The sequence below is a fragment of the Misgurnus anguillicaudatus genome, chromosome 14 (genome assembly GCF_027580225.2).
Source record: "Misgurnus anguillicaudatus chromosome 14, ASM2758022v2, whole genome shotgun sequence".
NCBI classification, from domain to species: Eukaryota; Metazoa; Chordata; class Actinopteri; order Cypriniformes; family Cobitidae; genus Misgurnus; species Misgurnus anguillicaudatus.
In genome coordinates this window covers 5,910,090-5,927,560 of record NC_073350.2, presented here as the reverse complement: position 1 = coordinate 5,927,560, position 17,471 = coordinate 5,910,090, and the positions used below count along the sequence as shown (strand labels likewise).

At 36.1% G+C, this 17,471-nt stretch overlaps 1 protein-coding gene across 3 annotated transcripts in view; it reads right to left on the bottom strand.

Annotated features, from left to right (window-relative positions):
- rargb (retinoic acid receptor, gamma b) overlaps positions 1–17,471 on the bottom strand; it is a 64,715-nt gene that overhangs the window by 27,351 nt on the left and 19,893 nt on the right. The window contains exon 1 of one of the 3 annotated variants that reach the window (XM_073875769.1): positions 2,004–2,150. The exons of the other annotated variants lie outside the window; for them this stretch is intronic. Within the exon in view, the coding sequence (XP_073731870.1) occupies positions 2,004–2,148 (145 nt within the window). The 5' untranslated portion in view covers positions 2,149–2,150. Of the gene's footprint in view, positions 1–2,003; positions 2,151–17,471 lie in introns of those variants that run through there. 3 annotated transcript variants of the gene reach the window in all.

The following is a 17,471-nucleotide window of genomic DNA, read 5'->3' as shown; positions in this document are numbered from 1 at the left end:
TATATATATATTACTAATTCAATTTAATAAACATCATTAGAATGAACATTCTAGTGATAAATATGTTATGGAGCTTTCTCTATTCATAAAGAGGCAAATGGTAAAAAAAGAAATCATCAAAATGATAATTTTACCTACAATTTGAGGCAAAATTACAAGGGGACAGGGTGAGAAATAAAGTTATCCAACTACTACAAACACAAAGGGGGTGGGCTCTTTCAAAATGTTTGTATTACTGTTAGCATGTCAGTTTAGAAGGATGGCGGTGTGGAAATCTGGAAATTAGGACTTATTTACGGCTAGAAATAGAAAGACAAATTGTTCATACATCATTGTGGGCCATTTCTTTTTTTATGATGATAAAGATGGAATAGCAGTTTATGGAGATTGCCAATGACTACTCTTTTATTATTGAGAGAGGTTCAACTCTCAACTGAGGAATCTGCCCTGATGGAGACTTCATATTGTTTTAAAAATTCACGCCCCTACAGCCTATGATACAGGCTATCAGAGGTGAAGACTTTACAGTTTATAGTTTGTCCATTAACTATTTGCTGGTAATACGGCGAAAACTTTGAACAGCAGGTTTTAGAGTTTGGTTTACCAAAAGCTGACTTAAAGGTGACCCTGCCTTTGAAAACTAGGCTACAGTCATAATAATCTAATGATAAGATTAAGAACATCAAAGTTTGATTTCACTTAGTGATTTCAATCAATCAAGATTGTTTTCACATAATGTTCTTTTATGATTTTATTTAGAAAACAGTAAATCAGGCAGGCCACATATTTCCAAATAGAAATTTCCATATCAAACAGCTGAAATAAAATTGAATCCTAAACAGGGGTGCGTTTCCCAAACAACAACGTAACTCGTTGCTGAACGACCATAGTACTATGCATCGTTGGAGAAATGAACTACCTTGTAACGACTGCTTCCCGAAAGCATAGTAACTTTGTCGCACATTCGTCGTTTGAACCATGTAGGAACGATGCTTCTAATGACAGGTAAAGAGTTGCAACGACACAAGTTAACGATTCAGTTTGTGAATGTTCGTTTGAACAATGGTTTCGGGAAACACCAAATCGTTGAACTGTGTTAGTAACGATGGAACTTACGATGTTCGTTGGCTAACAACGCTTTTGGGAAACGCACCCCAGGATATCATCAGTAGAACAATTCAGCTAAATTAGTTATGTAAACTGGTAAAATTAGTTAGGTAAACTGGTATATCTTAGATAAAATCACAAATTCAGTTCAGTGGAGCTGGAAATGCTCAGTCAGATTTTTCAGGACATCAGCAGTGTTATCCAAGATGAACCTCAACTAAACAGTTCAGTTTACTGCTGAAGAGAAACAAAGACCAATAAAACATAGACAGTATTTGTATCTCAGAGGTTTTTGGAAAGAGGTTTTTATATAGTTTTTGGTGTAAAAATACATGGTGGTTTGTCTTAGGGTCAGGATAAAGAAGTAAGAAAATATTTACTCTAAATAATCTTTGTAACTGCAAAAAATACACCAATCTGCATTAAATGCTTAACTTTAATTAGAGAAATGGTCACAGACTGCAGCAGGCCTTGTACGGGTGGCATTGTTACAGTAGAAGGAAGGACTAATGCATTATAATTGTCGGTCCAATTATAGTCAATTTACTAGATATACACACAGTAAATAAAACAAAGAACATGACATAACTTTGTCTTGCTCACCTTTGTTGGTCTGTAATGATATTATTTCATTAGATTGACTCATTTTGGTGTTTTATTTTAAGATTACCATGTTATTTTTGTACTATGACCTTTGTTTTTACTTTTTCCTCATATATATTAATTTTGTATATATTGTCTGTGAAACAGGAATGTTAATTGTTCATGTAGTAAACCTAGTTCATCTGTAAACCAGAAATGATGCATGTGACATATGTTTAGTATCTTACTAAAGAGAAGTTGTTTGATTTGACTCTGAATTACCCTAGAGAGATATTCATAGACAGTTCACTTACACTGAAGGCTGGTGCTGTTGCTCCATGAAAAGGGTTCTAGGCCAGGGAAGAACGAGCTTGCTTTCCTTAGCATGCAGGAACTCTGAGCTGACACATCAAACAGGGGTCTAACCCCAACCCCGAGAGCCTCCACACAGTCAAACATAATCTCCAGCTCCACCAAGACCCTTAAACCCAGCAAACTTCTTCCCAGATGCTCTGCACTGCACTGTCTGCCAAGCCCAGATGAAGTACAAGAAATGAACAACAACAGTCTGAAGTTTCCCCGGCAGTCTGTCACTATTACCAAAACAATGAATCACAGTAGACGATCTCGCAGAGGGACTCCAGACTTTTGCTTCAGGTGTAGTTGTGACTGGGGTCAATGACTTTTCTCTTTTCTTTGCAAAGTTATCCAGCTCCACAGACTACAGTATGAATCTCCTCTTTTGGTATAATGTCTTGATTATGTTGGTTTCATTAAAGCTAACCTGACTGTCAAAACCTTTGATGTTGGCTAACACACGGTGGCTTAACAATCTGCGCTGGATTTGTTCTCATGGAGTCACCACAACTACTGAGAGGAAAAAAGGGTAAGGGAGGCGTGAGAGAGAGAGAGAGAGAGAGAGAGAGGAGGCGGGGCAGAGGGCGGGAGCTCGTGTGGTTGGCTGAAAGACAACAAAAAAATTATCCTTAATACTTTCATTATTTCAGGACAAATCTGTCAACTTGCTTCCGATTTGAAACTTTTACAAACAAATCTTCCTCTATGCTCTTCCTCTAGCATTACAAATCAAAACATTGAGACCACAGAGAAAATCTTTTTTATATTAACCTTTCTGAAATGTAAAAAATAAAATAATAAAAGATTAAACACGAATTTACGTTTTCACTAAAATCGTTTTTTTTTATTTCACTATTTAGCATGTGCTTTCAGTCTAGTTGATAATGGTGAACGAACTTGGCTTGCTGTCCTCGGAGGGCGCTCGAACCCCAAGTTCAAATCCCTCCGTGGTAATATGTGGAGAGAGGAAAGAACAAAACAAAGGAGGAGATTGGGAAGGAGGAGGGATGCCGGATGAATCGTCACTGGGAAGGCGTGGATACTGACTCGCATATAAAGGCTCTCAGGGTGATTGACAGGACAAAATGTTTAGGCTCCTCCGAAACCTACATTTACAACTTCATTTGTTCATTAAGCAGAAGCTTTTATCCAATGTGACAACGCAGCCTAGAAATGAGAAAGCATTTAACATTTTGTCAATGAGCTAACAAAAACAAGCCATCACCTTGGGATTAGTTGAGTAAAAATTGTTAATTCAACTTATATTTTTAAGTTAAATAAAATCAAATGTTTAAGGCAACGGTTTACTTACTTTTTTAAGTTGAACCAACTTTTTATATAAAATAATAGAAAGACCCATTGTTATAGTGACAATTACTTGTGTAGGCTACTGTGAATAACAATCACTGTGGTTATCTTTAGTTTCATTCTATTGTACAGGTTACATGCCAAAACAACGTTTTGCCAGAACAAGTTGTGTACAGGAGTGGTTAGTACAAGAAATTGAAAAGAACAGAAACTGAAACAACAGACAGATGATCTGTTAGAAGACTGCTCCACAGCCCAGTTAGTAATATCAACAAAAATCATTCATGAGGTCCCAACATAAAATTATTACGTTAATATAATTTTTTAAACTGAAGTGGATTGAACATGCTATTGTGTTGTATTAACTTGTTTCATTTGAGTAAATTAGACAGTGTGCAAAACAAATTTTTTTTGAGCGTTCAAAATTACACTGGAAAATATTCAAAGGTTGTATGAATTTATTATGAGAAGGTTTGCAGCTGTATTGAATAAACCTTTTATTAAATAAAAAGATATTACACTGTAAAAAACATGCAGCATTTTTAAATATATTTTTACGCTACCTTAACTTAAAAAAATTAAGTAAAAAAATTTGAACTTGTTTTTGTTAGTTCAAAAACAAAGGCTTCTTGTGTCAATTATTTCTTACATACATATATATATATATCACTTTTACACAATGAAGTAGTGGCCACCAGTGTAAGGTACTGTTCCTAATAGACCTTTTGCGTGTTTGCAAACAGAGATGACGTTTTTGTGGGCGGAGCCCAACCGGTGGCAGAAAGTGAATGCTTCTCAATAGGGGTGTGAAGTGTTTTAGCATTAAACTGTGATTTTTTAGGATCCGGTGTGTAGTAGATGTCTGTTTCCCCTATATTTCTCTTAAGTGTAATGTTTCTTATAACGTTTTCACCATGTTACGTTTATTTTTTAAATAAATTAAAAGTTTAAATGGCTTGGCTACTAATTGTGTGCATGTATGTAATGTATATGTATTGTTCTTTATTGGTAAATCAATTATTTTTACAATATGAATCGCTGAAGTACTTATAAGAGCAATACTATCATGTATTCTGTCATTTATTAAATATTTCATAATTTCCTGTTTTCAATTTCTTCCTTATATTTTTAGCCTACGCGTTTGATCTAAAACTATTATGTTTACATACAAATTAATTTGTATAGGCCTGTTTATATGTTATTAACACTTTACATCGTGTGTGTGTGTGCTATGTTTATATATTTATTAGTAAACATCATAATTTAGAACAAACAGGAAGACGACATAGGCTAAGATATAAGGTAAAAAGAAGTAATAGAAAACGAAAAAAATACGAAAACTTTAATAAATGGTAATATTATTGATATTATGAACCAATTCAAATCTTTAATCTTTCTAAATAAATTATAAACGTAACGTGATGAAAACGCTATAAGAAACACATAGAGGGATCAGACTTCGACAGAACACCAGATATCTTCCCTAATTATTTTCTATTCTAATTATTAAAAGATTTTCAGATGATGTCATGACTCCAGTCTGTCCGGTTTAGGGCTTTTATTGCAACCATAAACACCTACGTTACTCTTCAAATTGTGTCTTCGACGACGGTATACTATAAAAATGAAGGTAATCTGTTTTGTCACTCTTATTATGACAATCAACAGCACAACAAAACATTTTCTTGTTAGTTATATTGTTCGTTTCACTCGTGTCTCATTCATTTCCATTGTTTTTCTGCCACCACATGCGCGTGTGACATAACTGTGACGTCGACTCGCAAAAGGTCTATAAAGCCTTACCTTTTCTTACACTAAGCAGATTGAGCACTTTATTATTTTCCATTACAGTGGCAATGGCCATAGTGATATCAGATGATGCTACAGCTATTTATTTTTATTTGAACCCTCTACTATCAGTTTAGGGAAATCCTAATGCAATCCTTCCACACCAAACATGATGCAAAACAGCAAAACCAATCACTCGAGAATAGGGAAATTCAACAAGTAAAACAAATCATTGTCAGGATATGCCAGGTGCATATTTAAGCCAGTACAAAAGGTGGCGCTGATTCACAACTGATGTTACACAAAACATTGCAAGCTTCTACTTGAGAACTAGCAAGTTCAGATTCTAACATAAGCAAATAAAAACACATTTGTTTTAATTATATTTAATTATAAAGAAATCTGAAAAATACAGACATTAAATGTAAGCTCACTCTTTCCTACCACTACTGTACCTCTCTCTCCACTGTATAACATTTTATAAGTGTAGTCAAATTGAGTAATCCAGCTGCTCATTTTCATAATACCGAATTGCACTGAGTATTGAGTTTGCAGTTACTGTGTGTGTTGCATTATGAGAAAAGCATACCTCTGCCCGTGCTATTTATTTATTAAAAGAGACATGTGTTATCATGGTTGTGCATGAATGTGAGATTTTGATGTGCTAAATTATCTCAAAAATGGCAAAAGTTTCAGTGTTTGTGAAATGCTTCCATATTATATTTAGGAAATTTGCTAATCCCCTTTCTAAATTATATATGCCTCTCTTTTTTTTTGTAGACCTTTGTTGAACGTGTGATGTAGCAACCCCTCCTCAATTTCTCAGTCTAAGCAAGTTGACACGAATTACAGACTATACTCAGCAATTTAATGTGAATGTTAAAAAGATGTTCTAGTAAATAAAATGCTTATGTTGTTTTTACAATACAGAAGTATTTATTGTTTTTGCTGAAGGATTTGTTTTATGTGATCTGTTAGCCCTTTCACTATAAGGAAAGTCCAGACTATTGAGCATCATTCCACACTTATTTGTTTAGGTTAAATTAGTCTCTCCATCTTAGTGCATAAATTCAAGATAAAGACACTACTTAAATTATTGTTCTTCAAAAAGTATATAAGTATACATTATTGAGACATCCTCTCTTCTTCTGTTCTTTAAGAAATGTAGTTTGACTTGGCTGCAATATGGATCCAAACTATACCACATCTCTTATATTTTTACTGGCAGCTGACTCTAATGCCTCACTTCTCCATCTCAGTGGTTTTACTGTTCTACTCGTACTTTTCTGTCCAAAGTGCTGCGTTTTTCTTTTTTTGTGTGTGTTGAGATCTGTGGTAAATCTCCAGTCACTACTGAAATATGCAGAAGAAGTCTGCATAAGCTTCCAAGGTCTGGATTCAGTGTTATTTCTTTGGCATGGTTTTTATGTCAATCTGCATCCTTTACAATGTGACCCTCTGGACACATTGTCTCAGCATATTTATTTGGACTGTTCTGAAATTGCATCACTGGGGAAACTTTTATTTCAGTAGGAATTAATGATCTCAGAGAAGTCTTTGCCCTTGAAACTGAAGCTTGTCATTTTCCTGAGCAAAAGAGATTGCAATTCATTTATATCAGTGTTAAAAGCAAATAAAATAAAAAAACAGTTCCTAGGTGCAATGCATGTTTCATTTCGCTATCCACTGTCTGCTGTGTATTTTTTTTTAACAATTTAAATCCAATGACTTGTGACTCTACATCACTGGCTCCTAAGTCTTGATATAACTACATCCGTGAGAGTGTAATAAAAACTGTATTACATTTGCATGAACCTACAGTATATATGATCTACCATCCCTCCCTCTTTTTGTTATTCCCTTTTTCTCCACTCATTCGAGAGGAATGAACTCTATAAGACATCCCCAGTGGGGCGCTAAGTTCCCCCCAAAAAACTTCTCCCCCTTCTCCCCCTTCTCTCTCTCTCTCTCTCTCTCTCTCTCTCTCTCTCTCTCTCTCTCTCTCTCTCTCATTGTTGTCCATTTTTACCGCTGGCCCACTGTGCTTTAATCATATTCTGTTTTATTTGTGTTCTTTATCATTTTTGTACAGACTCTTGTGTTTGCTACAAGATAAGATGTTTTCCAGTAACAGATTGATTGGTAACATTTTGCAGGCACTTTCCAAACCTAGCTTTTTCCCATTACTTTTGTTACACTAATGAAAAAATAGCTGGGTAAAATAACCCAGATGTTTATAACGGTTTATAATTGACCCAACAATGGGTTAAAACATGCCAGCATAGGTTCAGTTTCAACCCTCAACAGGTCAGATTTGTCTCTTTTTAGCCCACACTCTTAAAAATAAACCTGCTTTACAATGATGCCATAAAAGAACCATTTTTGGTTAACTGGTTCCATACAAAACATTTAATAACTCTTTTGCTTCTCAAAAGGTTTTTGTAATGAAAATGTATTTAGATTTTATTGCCATAAAATGTAAAAAAGGAATTGTTCTTCTATGGCATCATTGTAAAATAATCATTTAAGTATTTTAATTGTTTGGAGTGCACCCCTGGGTTGAAAAAACAGCATTTTTAAAAGTCCTGTTTTTCTGCATTTTTGAAGCTTTGGTTGTGTTTACAGTGCGCAATATAACATGTGTCCATGTTAAGTGTGTAAAAAACGCAGTATTTTTCACACAGTGTACTTATCTCTATAGCTTTGTTTACTGTCCTAAAAACGGGCTGATGTCTTCCTTGTCCTTTAAAGTCCCTCCTTCAGAAATACATAACAAGTTCTGATTGTGTAGTTTGTTTAGTGTGTTGTGATTCGACAGCAGCTTAACTTAACAGAGCCGTTTGAGCTTAGCTGGCAACTGACGTATTCCTGTGTGCGGAGTTTAGTCAAAAACTGTTTTATAGACCCCTTTACAGTTCACGTCACAGGCGGTTCCCACTGCGCATGTCAGGGTCATTACAGCCGATTGAGTTGCGTATTATTCGGTATCGTCAAAAATGCCTACTTGCGTCTTGGGTTTTGAAAATCGTACATTATAAATCATTTATAAAATGCTGCCTAGAATCCATCCTACATTTGATCTTACAATCATTTATCAAAAATGCCCACGTGGGATTCATAGAATGAACGTACGCACAGAAAACGCGCGTACCCCTATAAATCGCAAATGATCTTGAACTTGTGCGTGCAGCCGAGCAGTTTCTGATCTCCGCCTTTAAACAATGCGTAATTAATGTCAGACATATAAAAGAGCGCGTGTCAATGTTTAAACCCAATTTCAAACAGGAAGAATGACTTATATTTCCCAAAAACTGCAGCAATCGGACAAGCAAAAGTGCCTACGTCTGCTCAGACCCTGGCATGGCGCTTAGCACTTTTCCACGTTAAAGACAGTTTTTATAAATATAGACTTTGCCGTGGATTTTTGCCTACGCACATTTTACGATCAAAGCTGTAAGTACGCACGCTTTATAAATGAGGCCCCAGGTCGGCTGTTAAGTTTTTCGGGATTCCTGCAGAATCTCAAAAACAAAAAATACAACATCTGTGCTGTAAGCAATTAAAAGTGCAGACTGGGACAATGCAAAGATCAAAGAGGCTTGTGTTTGTAGTGCTCACTTCATTTCAGGTAAGTCATAATTTTTCAGCCCTGTTAGATTAAACTAGAAAGCCTAAATGGTATGAACAATTTGACCCCATGCTGCGCGCGCACCCGATAGTCATTCAATGTTTCCAAATTTGAAGGGGTCTATAGACGTCATATATCTGGGAAGTAGAGAGCTGTAGTCCATACCGGCCTTTCTCTGTAGTCCTTAAAAAGCGAATACTGTTATAGGAAATATATCGCTTGGCAGTGAACTTTGAGCTTTATAATTTTGCAAGTATTACTTATGCTCTAACACCAACCTTACACACCAACTAAAGTTTGAAAAATAGTATCACGAAAAATATTTTGTTTCAAAAATAGTTTTACATGATTGTTTTACTGTTGTTTGGAAATGCAGCAAATACATTTCATTCTCCTTTAGTACAAACTAGTGAAAAGCATTTTGCAGAGACTTAAGTTGATATACTTTTATAATGCAGAAAATTTGATTAGGTTAAATTTTTTATTAAAATCAAGTTTTTCTTTTTCTTTCGGTGGCTTGTATCACAGATGAAAAAGTATTATACTTCCCTAATGTACTTAAAGTACACACACTAATTTTGTAGTAAATATACTAAAAACTCTGTTTTACTTCTTTAAATGTTCATAAGATTATCTAAGTGTACTTATTTGTGCTATTTTGAAACACTATGAATATGAACTAAAATGTGCTATCTCTGTATTAAAAATGTATTTAGTTAACACTAGTATTAAACTTGAACCCAACTTTCATACAATGGTGATACCTAAATACAATTTTTTAAATACATTTTTGACACATTGTAGTTCATATTCATGGTCTCTCAAAATAGCACAGAGAAGTATGCTTAGATGTAATCTTAAGAAGTGCTGAAGAAGAATTTTAGTATATTAAGTACAAAATTAGTGTACGAAAATTGAGCACTTTAGGTACACTACGGTAGTGTAATAATTTTTCACCTATCAACATCTGTTAATCCACATTACCCCCATTTTTAATCCCATACCTCCAGCTCTCTCTATTTTAAAACTTGTACCTGTCTTTCAACACCCCCCCCCCTCTTTCTTTTTCTCTCTCTCTTTGACACACAACCACACACACACATACACAAAAGGGAGAAGTGCTGCACAATCTCAGCCAGTTTCATTCTCTCCACACCTTGAGGCAATTACAGCCCCCCTCACACATGCACACGCACGCACGCACGCACACACACACACACACACACACACACACACACACACACACACACACAGCCCATGGGCGGAGGAGGCACAAGAAAAGGGGGATGCAGGAAAAGGTGCCCCATTCTTACTATGTGAGAGTCTTCCTCTTTCAAAATCCCTGCTGCTTTTCATATATCTGTCAATCATTCGTGTCTATCTGTGCCTATACTTCTTTTGTATTTCTGTTCGTCTTTACATCTCTGTCTCTCTTTCTCTGCTGGTGTCAGAAGCTTGTCTGCAGGCTTAACACAGGATTTTTATCATCCATGGCTGGCGTCAGGAGCTGCCCAGACAGACCGAACAAAACTCAGTCTGTTCAACTGGATGCCTCCTCTGGGCTTCCTTCTGACTGCATGTGTGCTGGTTTTGCTTGTATTGAAATGGGGGTTATATGTGCTTGTATGTATTGTGTACTGGTCATGAATTGTAATCTGAGCCTCAGCAGGGGGAACAGGCTTTCCTTCATTAAAGGGAAGCACTATTATACACATACACACATGCAAATGCAAACAGGCTTGTGGATGATTAACTACATTTACAGTAATCATAAATCTGGAAACTGTTCATGTTAAAGGAATAGTTCACAAAAAAATGAAAATGTTCATCATTTACACATTCTTCTGCAGTTCTGAAATATGACTCTCTTTGTTTACTGTGCACCACAAAGGGAGGCACATGATAGGCACAGCACATACAGTGGCAAGAAAAAGGATGTGAACTCCTTGGAATGAACTGGTTTTCTACAGTGATTTGCCATAAAATGTGATCTGATTTTCATCTAGGTCACAACAATAAACAGACACGATGTGTATAAGCTGACAACACACAAAAAATTCTAGTTTCTTTTGTCTTTTCTGAAAACACGCATTAAACATTCACGGTGCTGGAGGAAAATGTAAGTAAACCCTTTACTTCGATGCTTAAGATAATTGTCCTGCTGCATCAACCAACTTCTACTGAGCTTCAACTGCGGGACAGCCACCCTGACATTATCCTGTAGGATATTTATTTTCCCCTGGATGATGGCAAGTAGTCCAGGCCCTGAGGCAGCAAAGCATGCCAAAATCATGATGTTCCCTCCTTCACTGTTGGGATGATGTTTTGATGTTGGTAAGCTGTGCCCTTTTTGCGCCAAGGTGTTCTGTCATAGACACTGTGCTTGTTCAAAGAGGCTGTTTACACTTGGCATTAACATGTGTTTTTCGTCGATCGGATCACAAGTGGACGACGTTAATGCCAGGTGTAAACGGTGTTCAAAACGTTTTGAGCTCGTCCACTTTCGACCACTTTCAACCACATCCAGAGGTGGTCGAAACCATTTTTGATCGGATCGCTTTGGAGCTGCGGAACACACATGTGGTTGAATGCGTTCGAACAGCCACACGCGACCGCCTTCTCTCCGCCCATTTATCTAATCTGAGGTATTAAACACAAGTTTTACGTCTTTTTTGACTTCTGGCGTGAACATTCGGTGAACAGCGCTATTTTTGGCCTTTCATTGATAAAACTAAAGCGGAGGATCTCCGTAGTTTCGTTTTGAAAGCGTGTGAAAGTTGCGCGATCCAATTTCATCAATTGCGCTGAAAATTCAAAGAAAGCTCTTACATACTCATGTACAAAACTCTGTGCAGCATGTTTACTTGCTAAACAAGCAGTGCACTCCGACATAATATTAGTTTGCGTCCATATAAACTCATAATTACTCCCGCTCGGGTTTGAATGACAGCAGAGAGACTCGCCCACCGTCTCACAGACCACCCCCTCATAGTATTCAGCACAGAAGCGGTCGAAAGTGGACAAAAGAGACGAATTTAAATACCAGGTGTAAACGTCATGTGTCTCTCTCGTCCACTTGTGATCCGATCGATGAAAACACATCTTAATACCAAGTGTAAACAGCCCCAAAGATTTACATATGGTAGACTCTTGAACAGAGATGTGTGCCAGTTACAATGATGTCTTCAAGCCTTTAGCTGTTACTCGTGTGTTCGTCTTTAATTCATTAAGTATTCTGGGTTGTGCTTTAGGAGTCATCTTGGCTGTGCGCTCACTTATAGGAAGGGTAGCTACAGTATTAAACCGTCTCCATTTATAGCCAATTTGTCTAACTATCGACTGATGGACGTCTAAACATTTTGAGATTGTTTTGTATCCCTTTTCAGCCTTTATGGAGTGCAACAACCCTTCATCGGATATCTTTAGAGAGGCATGGTTTATAAGAGCTGATGCTTCTTAAGGACATCAATGTGCACTAAACCACACCTTTAACCTCATTTTATAAATTGGACTCCAGTTTGCCTGCTTCTGAAGTAATTCGTCTAAGGGTTTACTTACATTTTCCTCTAGCACTGTGAATGTTTAATGGATGTTTTCAAAAAAGACAGAAGAAACTAAAATTACATTGTGTTTGTCTATTGTTGTGACCTAGATGAGGATCAGACCACGTTTTATGGAGAATCAGGGTAAAAAATCTATTAATTCCTAGGGGTTCACATACTTTTTCTTGTATAAATGTGCATAAGAACAAAAGAGTACTGGAGAAGAATAAAATATTTTCAACAAATAAATTTGGCCTGTCTAACACAGTGGATCCCAACCTTTTTAGCCTGCAGAACCCTCACAGCCTTATCATAAGGCTCAAGTACAGTGCCACTTCATCGAAACTAAACCAAAGTTGTGTTTTGAAGTCAAATTAGTAATATCAATTAATTTATTAATTTTAAATTTAAAAGTAAAAAGCTGAGCATGTTTATTTGACTTGAGGTTTAACACCAGGGATAGAGCTTAGGTTAGAGCTCAGTCTGACATTATTATGAATTGTCACGCAGTCCATCGGAAAGATTGGTGGATGCAGACATTTAATGTACATTGATCTGCAAATAAGCAAATCTTTTATCACCAAAACTATCAAAAAACTATAAAAACATTAATGGATTTACTAACAGCTTGCACAAACCATAATTTTGATGTTAAATAACGACTGACGGGACTTACTAAACTGACAGGACTGATGGGACTTCCTTTCATGCAGTGGATAATTAGTTCTATAAATGTGCTATTTTTCCAACTGACCATAGGCATTTGTAGATGTTTTCCTTTCAGACTTAACATAAATGGGAGGAAAGTATTTCAATTTAGTTTGCACTTGTAAAATTACTGGTTTTTGCGGCATTATTTAACACTGAAAACCGTTTGAAATGTCTTCTTGTAACTATTCATCTTTTGTTCTCCTGTTCTTCTTAGTGTACTTTGACTTTGTTAGCTAGAATTTCACACTCCACATTTTTAGCTGAGACATCTGTGGTTCTGAGCCCAAGCGCATCAGGTGTTAGTAGATCCTGCACATCATCAGCTCAGCTTATTTGCAACTCTTTACTAATTTGCGCTGCTCTTAGTAGATTGCGTTGGTCATTATGGAAATGTGCCTGTGTCATTATTGTGCCTGTGTTATTTTATTTGTGCCTTTTAGTAAATCCCCCGCAGATTTTCCAGTCCCATTTGTGCTTGTTTGGAATTGCGCTCTCACGCTAATTTGTCCCTTTAGTAAATCTGCTGAATATACTAAAATCTCAATTGAAGTTACTGATAATTCAAGTGTGCAAATAAGTGAAATGATTCTATTCAAAATATAATAAAAATATAATTAACTCTTCATTTAAAATAGTCAGATCATTCTTGACTTGGACATCGCTATTGCGTTTTGGAGCACACAGTGCATTTACTCACCACTGTTAATAATATTAATGATAAGATTAATATTACATTTAAAGTGGTCATTATTACAAAGATTTCCTCAAAAAATCTATGTTTTAGGTAAAATACTGAACAAACGAGAGAATTTTAAAAATATTAAAAGTAAAATCTAAATCTTTTCGCGTACCCCTGTAATCCGCCGATTGGGAATCACTGATCTCACACACAAAGCTATTAATGACTATAATGCATACAACATAATAGACAGTTTTTTTTACATTTCTTTTACTCATGTATTTAGCTTGACATGTGCACAACCGGCGCAACGTCATAGAATGTCTCTGAACAGGTTCACGCCCACTTTTGGGGGAAATCACACTAGACGTTCCATTGGCTTCCATTCAAAATAGCGGAACAAAGCAACATTTGTACACAGCCGGCAGGCGTAAATAACTTATGAAATCACTCAGATTAAACATGTTGAGTAATTATCTGTCCACCCTGCCTGCCATAGAGCGCGAAAGATACATTAACATATTTAATTTGGTCAATATAAAAACATGTCTCTTTCATTCTCCCAGCATCAAATTTGTGTAACAACGCTCCCTATTGGCCAGAGGTGTCTTACCCGGACATTTACTCGTACATCACCGAGTCAACAGGGAAGCAAGTGAATGATTTTACTTCGTATTTGAAAGTTACTTCATATTTATTTATTATGTCTTTATATTTAGAGTAATGAGTGCACTTTTCCGTCCAGCCATACAACTAACTGGCTTAGCGATATTTCCAGCAATCACTGGATGCCGTTGTTACACAAAATTTGACGCTGTGAGAATGAAAGGGACATGTTTTTATATTGACCAAATTAAATATGTTAATTTATCTTTCGCGCTCTATGGCAGGCAGGATGGACAGATAAATACTCAACATGTTTAATCTGAGTGATTTCATAAGTTATTTACGCCTGCCGGCTGTGTAAAAACGTTGCTTTGTTCCGCTATTTTGAATGGAAGCCAATGGAAGCGCTGCTTTTTTATCCCCCGAAAAGGGGCGGTGACGAAATTTACAGTCAAGTTCCCGGATGTGCCGGTAGTCCATATCCAGTATATGTTTTAATTTAGACACCTTTTATTTGTCCAGTATTCTTGTAGTTGTAACTTTCTGCTATTACTGTAACTGAAGAAACTCAGCTTGACAAATATAAAATCATATGACTTGCTCTTGTTATAATGTTGTTGGTCAGCTAACTTGTGATTGGACAGTTTCCCTGCAGCTATTATTATTAACATGTGCAAACTGATTTCTTTATTAGATTGCTTACATCCTTAAGCAAAGCCGCTGTTACTTTGCCTCCTTCAAACACATGCACACACACACACACACACACACACACACACACACACACACACACACGCACACACACACACACACATATGCACGCACACACGCGCGTATACATGCACGCACACACAAAACAGCACCTGAGGTTTAAAGAGCTCAGCCAAACCCCAGAAATTCCACCTCGATACTATATAAATAAATAAAAAGGCACAATGTGGAGTTTGTGCTTTAACAGTCTCAGTCCTGCAGTAACCTCTGTGTTTGCCTTCTCTGTCTCTCTTTAGAGGAAACACATTTATTTATTTCAAATTAAATTAATCTCTATCTATAACTCATAAATATGTATTATTTTTGTTCAATAAATGTTTATTGTTTAAAACTTCAGCACTGTAAAAATGAATTGAAATAAAAAACAAAAGTTTAAAAAAACAACGCAACATGATTTTTAAACCAGTTTCAAATGAAGTGAAAGCAACTTTGAGCTTGAACTTCTTAAGTGATGTTGATGAATGATTAATCTATTGAAGTGGGAAAATAACATGGATGTAGCATAAACCAAACAAAACTACTGCATGTAGAAGAAAGGTTGTCTATTAAAAAAGTTATAGTAATTGTAACATCATGTTAGGAATATGCTATGCTTAAAGATGCTGATAGTGGCTTGCCACTGCTGTACTAATAGTGGTCCAGCAACGCCAAGCCACTAGTGGCATGTTACCTTAGAAATGTTAGCAGACCGACAACATTTTTACATTGATTGATTGGGTTGCCAACAGTGGTCCGACTGTGTCAAGCAGCTGACTTTGTTCTACCAAAAAACCGCTGGCGGACCATCAGGTCATTGTTTGCTAGGATCATGCTAAAACATGTTAACTTCATATTTCAATAAAACATGTTTAGTGTTAAACTATCAAGCTGTCAAAGCTGTCAGATTTCAAAGTGTGAGCACAGGTGTGACCCATACGGCAAAAAATACATTTACCTGGCTAAAAGTACATTTTGTAGAAAGTAAAGCCTAATTAAATATATTTTTAAATTTGAAAATATATTTAGTTTTAACCTTCATATATCAACATATTTCAAGGGCAAGGGCAAGCAACATTTCTATTTTTTTCTATTTCTCAATCCACATGGCACACAGAAAAAAATTATTCATTACATTTACTTTATTTAATTTATTTAAGCTACATTTCTTTTTTGTGTTTGTTTAAATGTAGCTTAAATAAATTGATTGCAACCACTCACCTTAAAAAATTGAGTGAATTGAATGAATCATTTTTTTTTCAGTGCAAGAAATTTATTCTTGGCCAAAATATATTTTAAATATATGCTAAATACAAGTTAATTTGAAAAAGTTTAAAGTTGAAAATACAATTAATTTAATCCGACATAAATATATTTACTTGGTTTGAAATATATGGTGGGCTAAATATATATTTTTTAAAAATTGCCTTATGGGGAAACAGAATAATACTTCAAAGTAAACGTTGGGGACTTGTTGTCTGTTTAGTGAAACTTTGTGTCACCCAATTAATGTCCATGTTCCACTGATAAACCTTTAGGTCAACGTTAAGGGAAGATAAGGATGTTGAATATTATAGACAACTGACTGACCAGGTTTTTTAGAAACAACCCATCCCACCTGATCTAGCCTGTCTGTATTTCGATGTGTTCTCACTTTCTCTCTATAAAGAAACAATCGGTTATCCCCTTGTTAAACTAAATGAGTGCCTGTGTACAGTACAAACTCATGGCACAGCATAATGTAAGAGTTGTACGGTAGGATGTAACCACACACACAAACACGCAAGCTTGTAATCTAGCGTTTTCATAGGACACTACTCACTTTTCGCTTTAACTATTTTGTCTCTTGTGACAACAAAATACTAAGCCGGATTCCAGGTATAACAAGTCAAACATTTCATGACCGCTTTGTGACTTCCTGTGTTTTTATTGCATATTCATTCCATTGAAAAGTGCTTAGTTTAGTGGAGCTTATTCATTTCTTTCACCCTTTCTTAGCTGTCAATAGACACATGTGTTTATATGCATTCTTCAGAGTGCAGAGGATTTTAATTTGCTTGTGTGTGTGTGTGTGTGTGTGTGTGTGTGTGTGTGTGTGTGTGTGTGTGTTAGCAGGATTACTTCAGAAGGTGGTGACTGACATGTGGTCTGTTTCATACAGCGCATGTGCATGTCTGAACACAGCCAGCTACATTAAGAACAAACCCTGAATCACATCAGCAAACAGAATTGTACAAACCCAAATCACAATTTACTGACAGAACATTAGCACTAAGCTGAAATTACTTTTGATACTAAAAGTCACTATTTGCCTGATATCTGAGATGTGGCTTTCTGAGAACTCACTTCAGATGTGTATGCATGCTAAATTTCTTTGGCTTTTAGTAGGACTGTATTTTTCAGGGAACTGAATTAG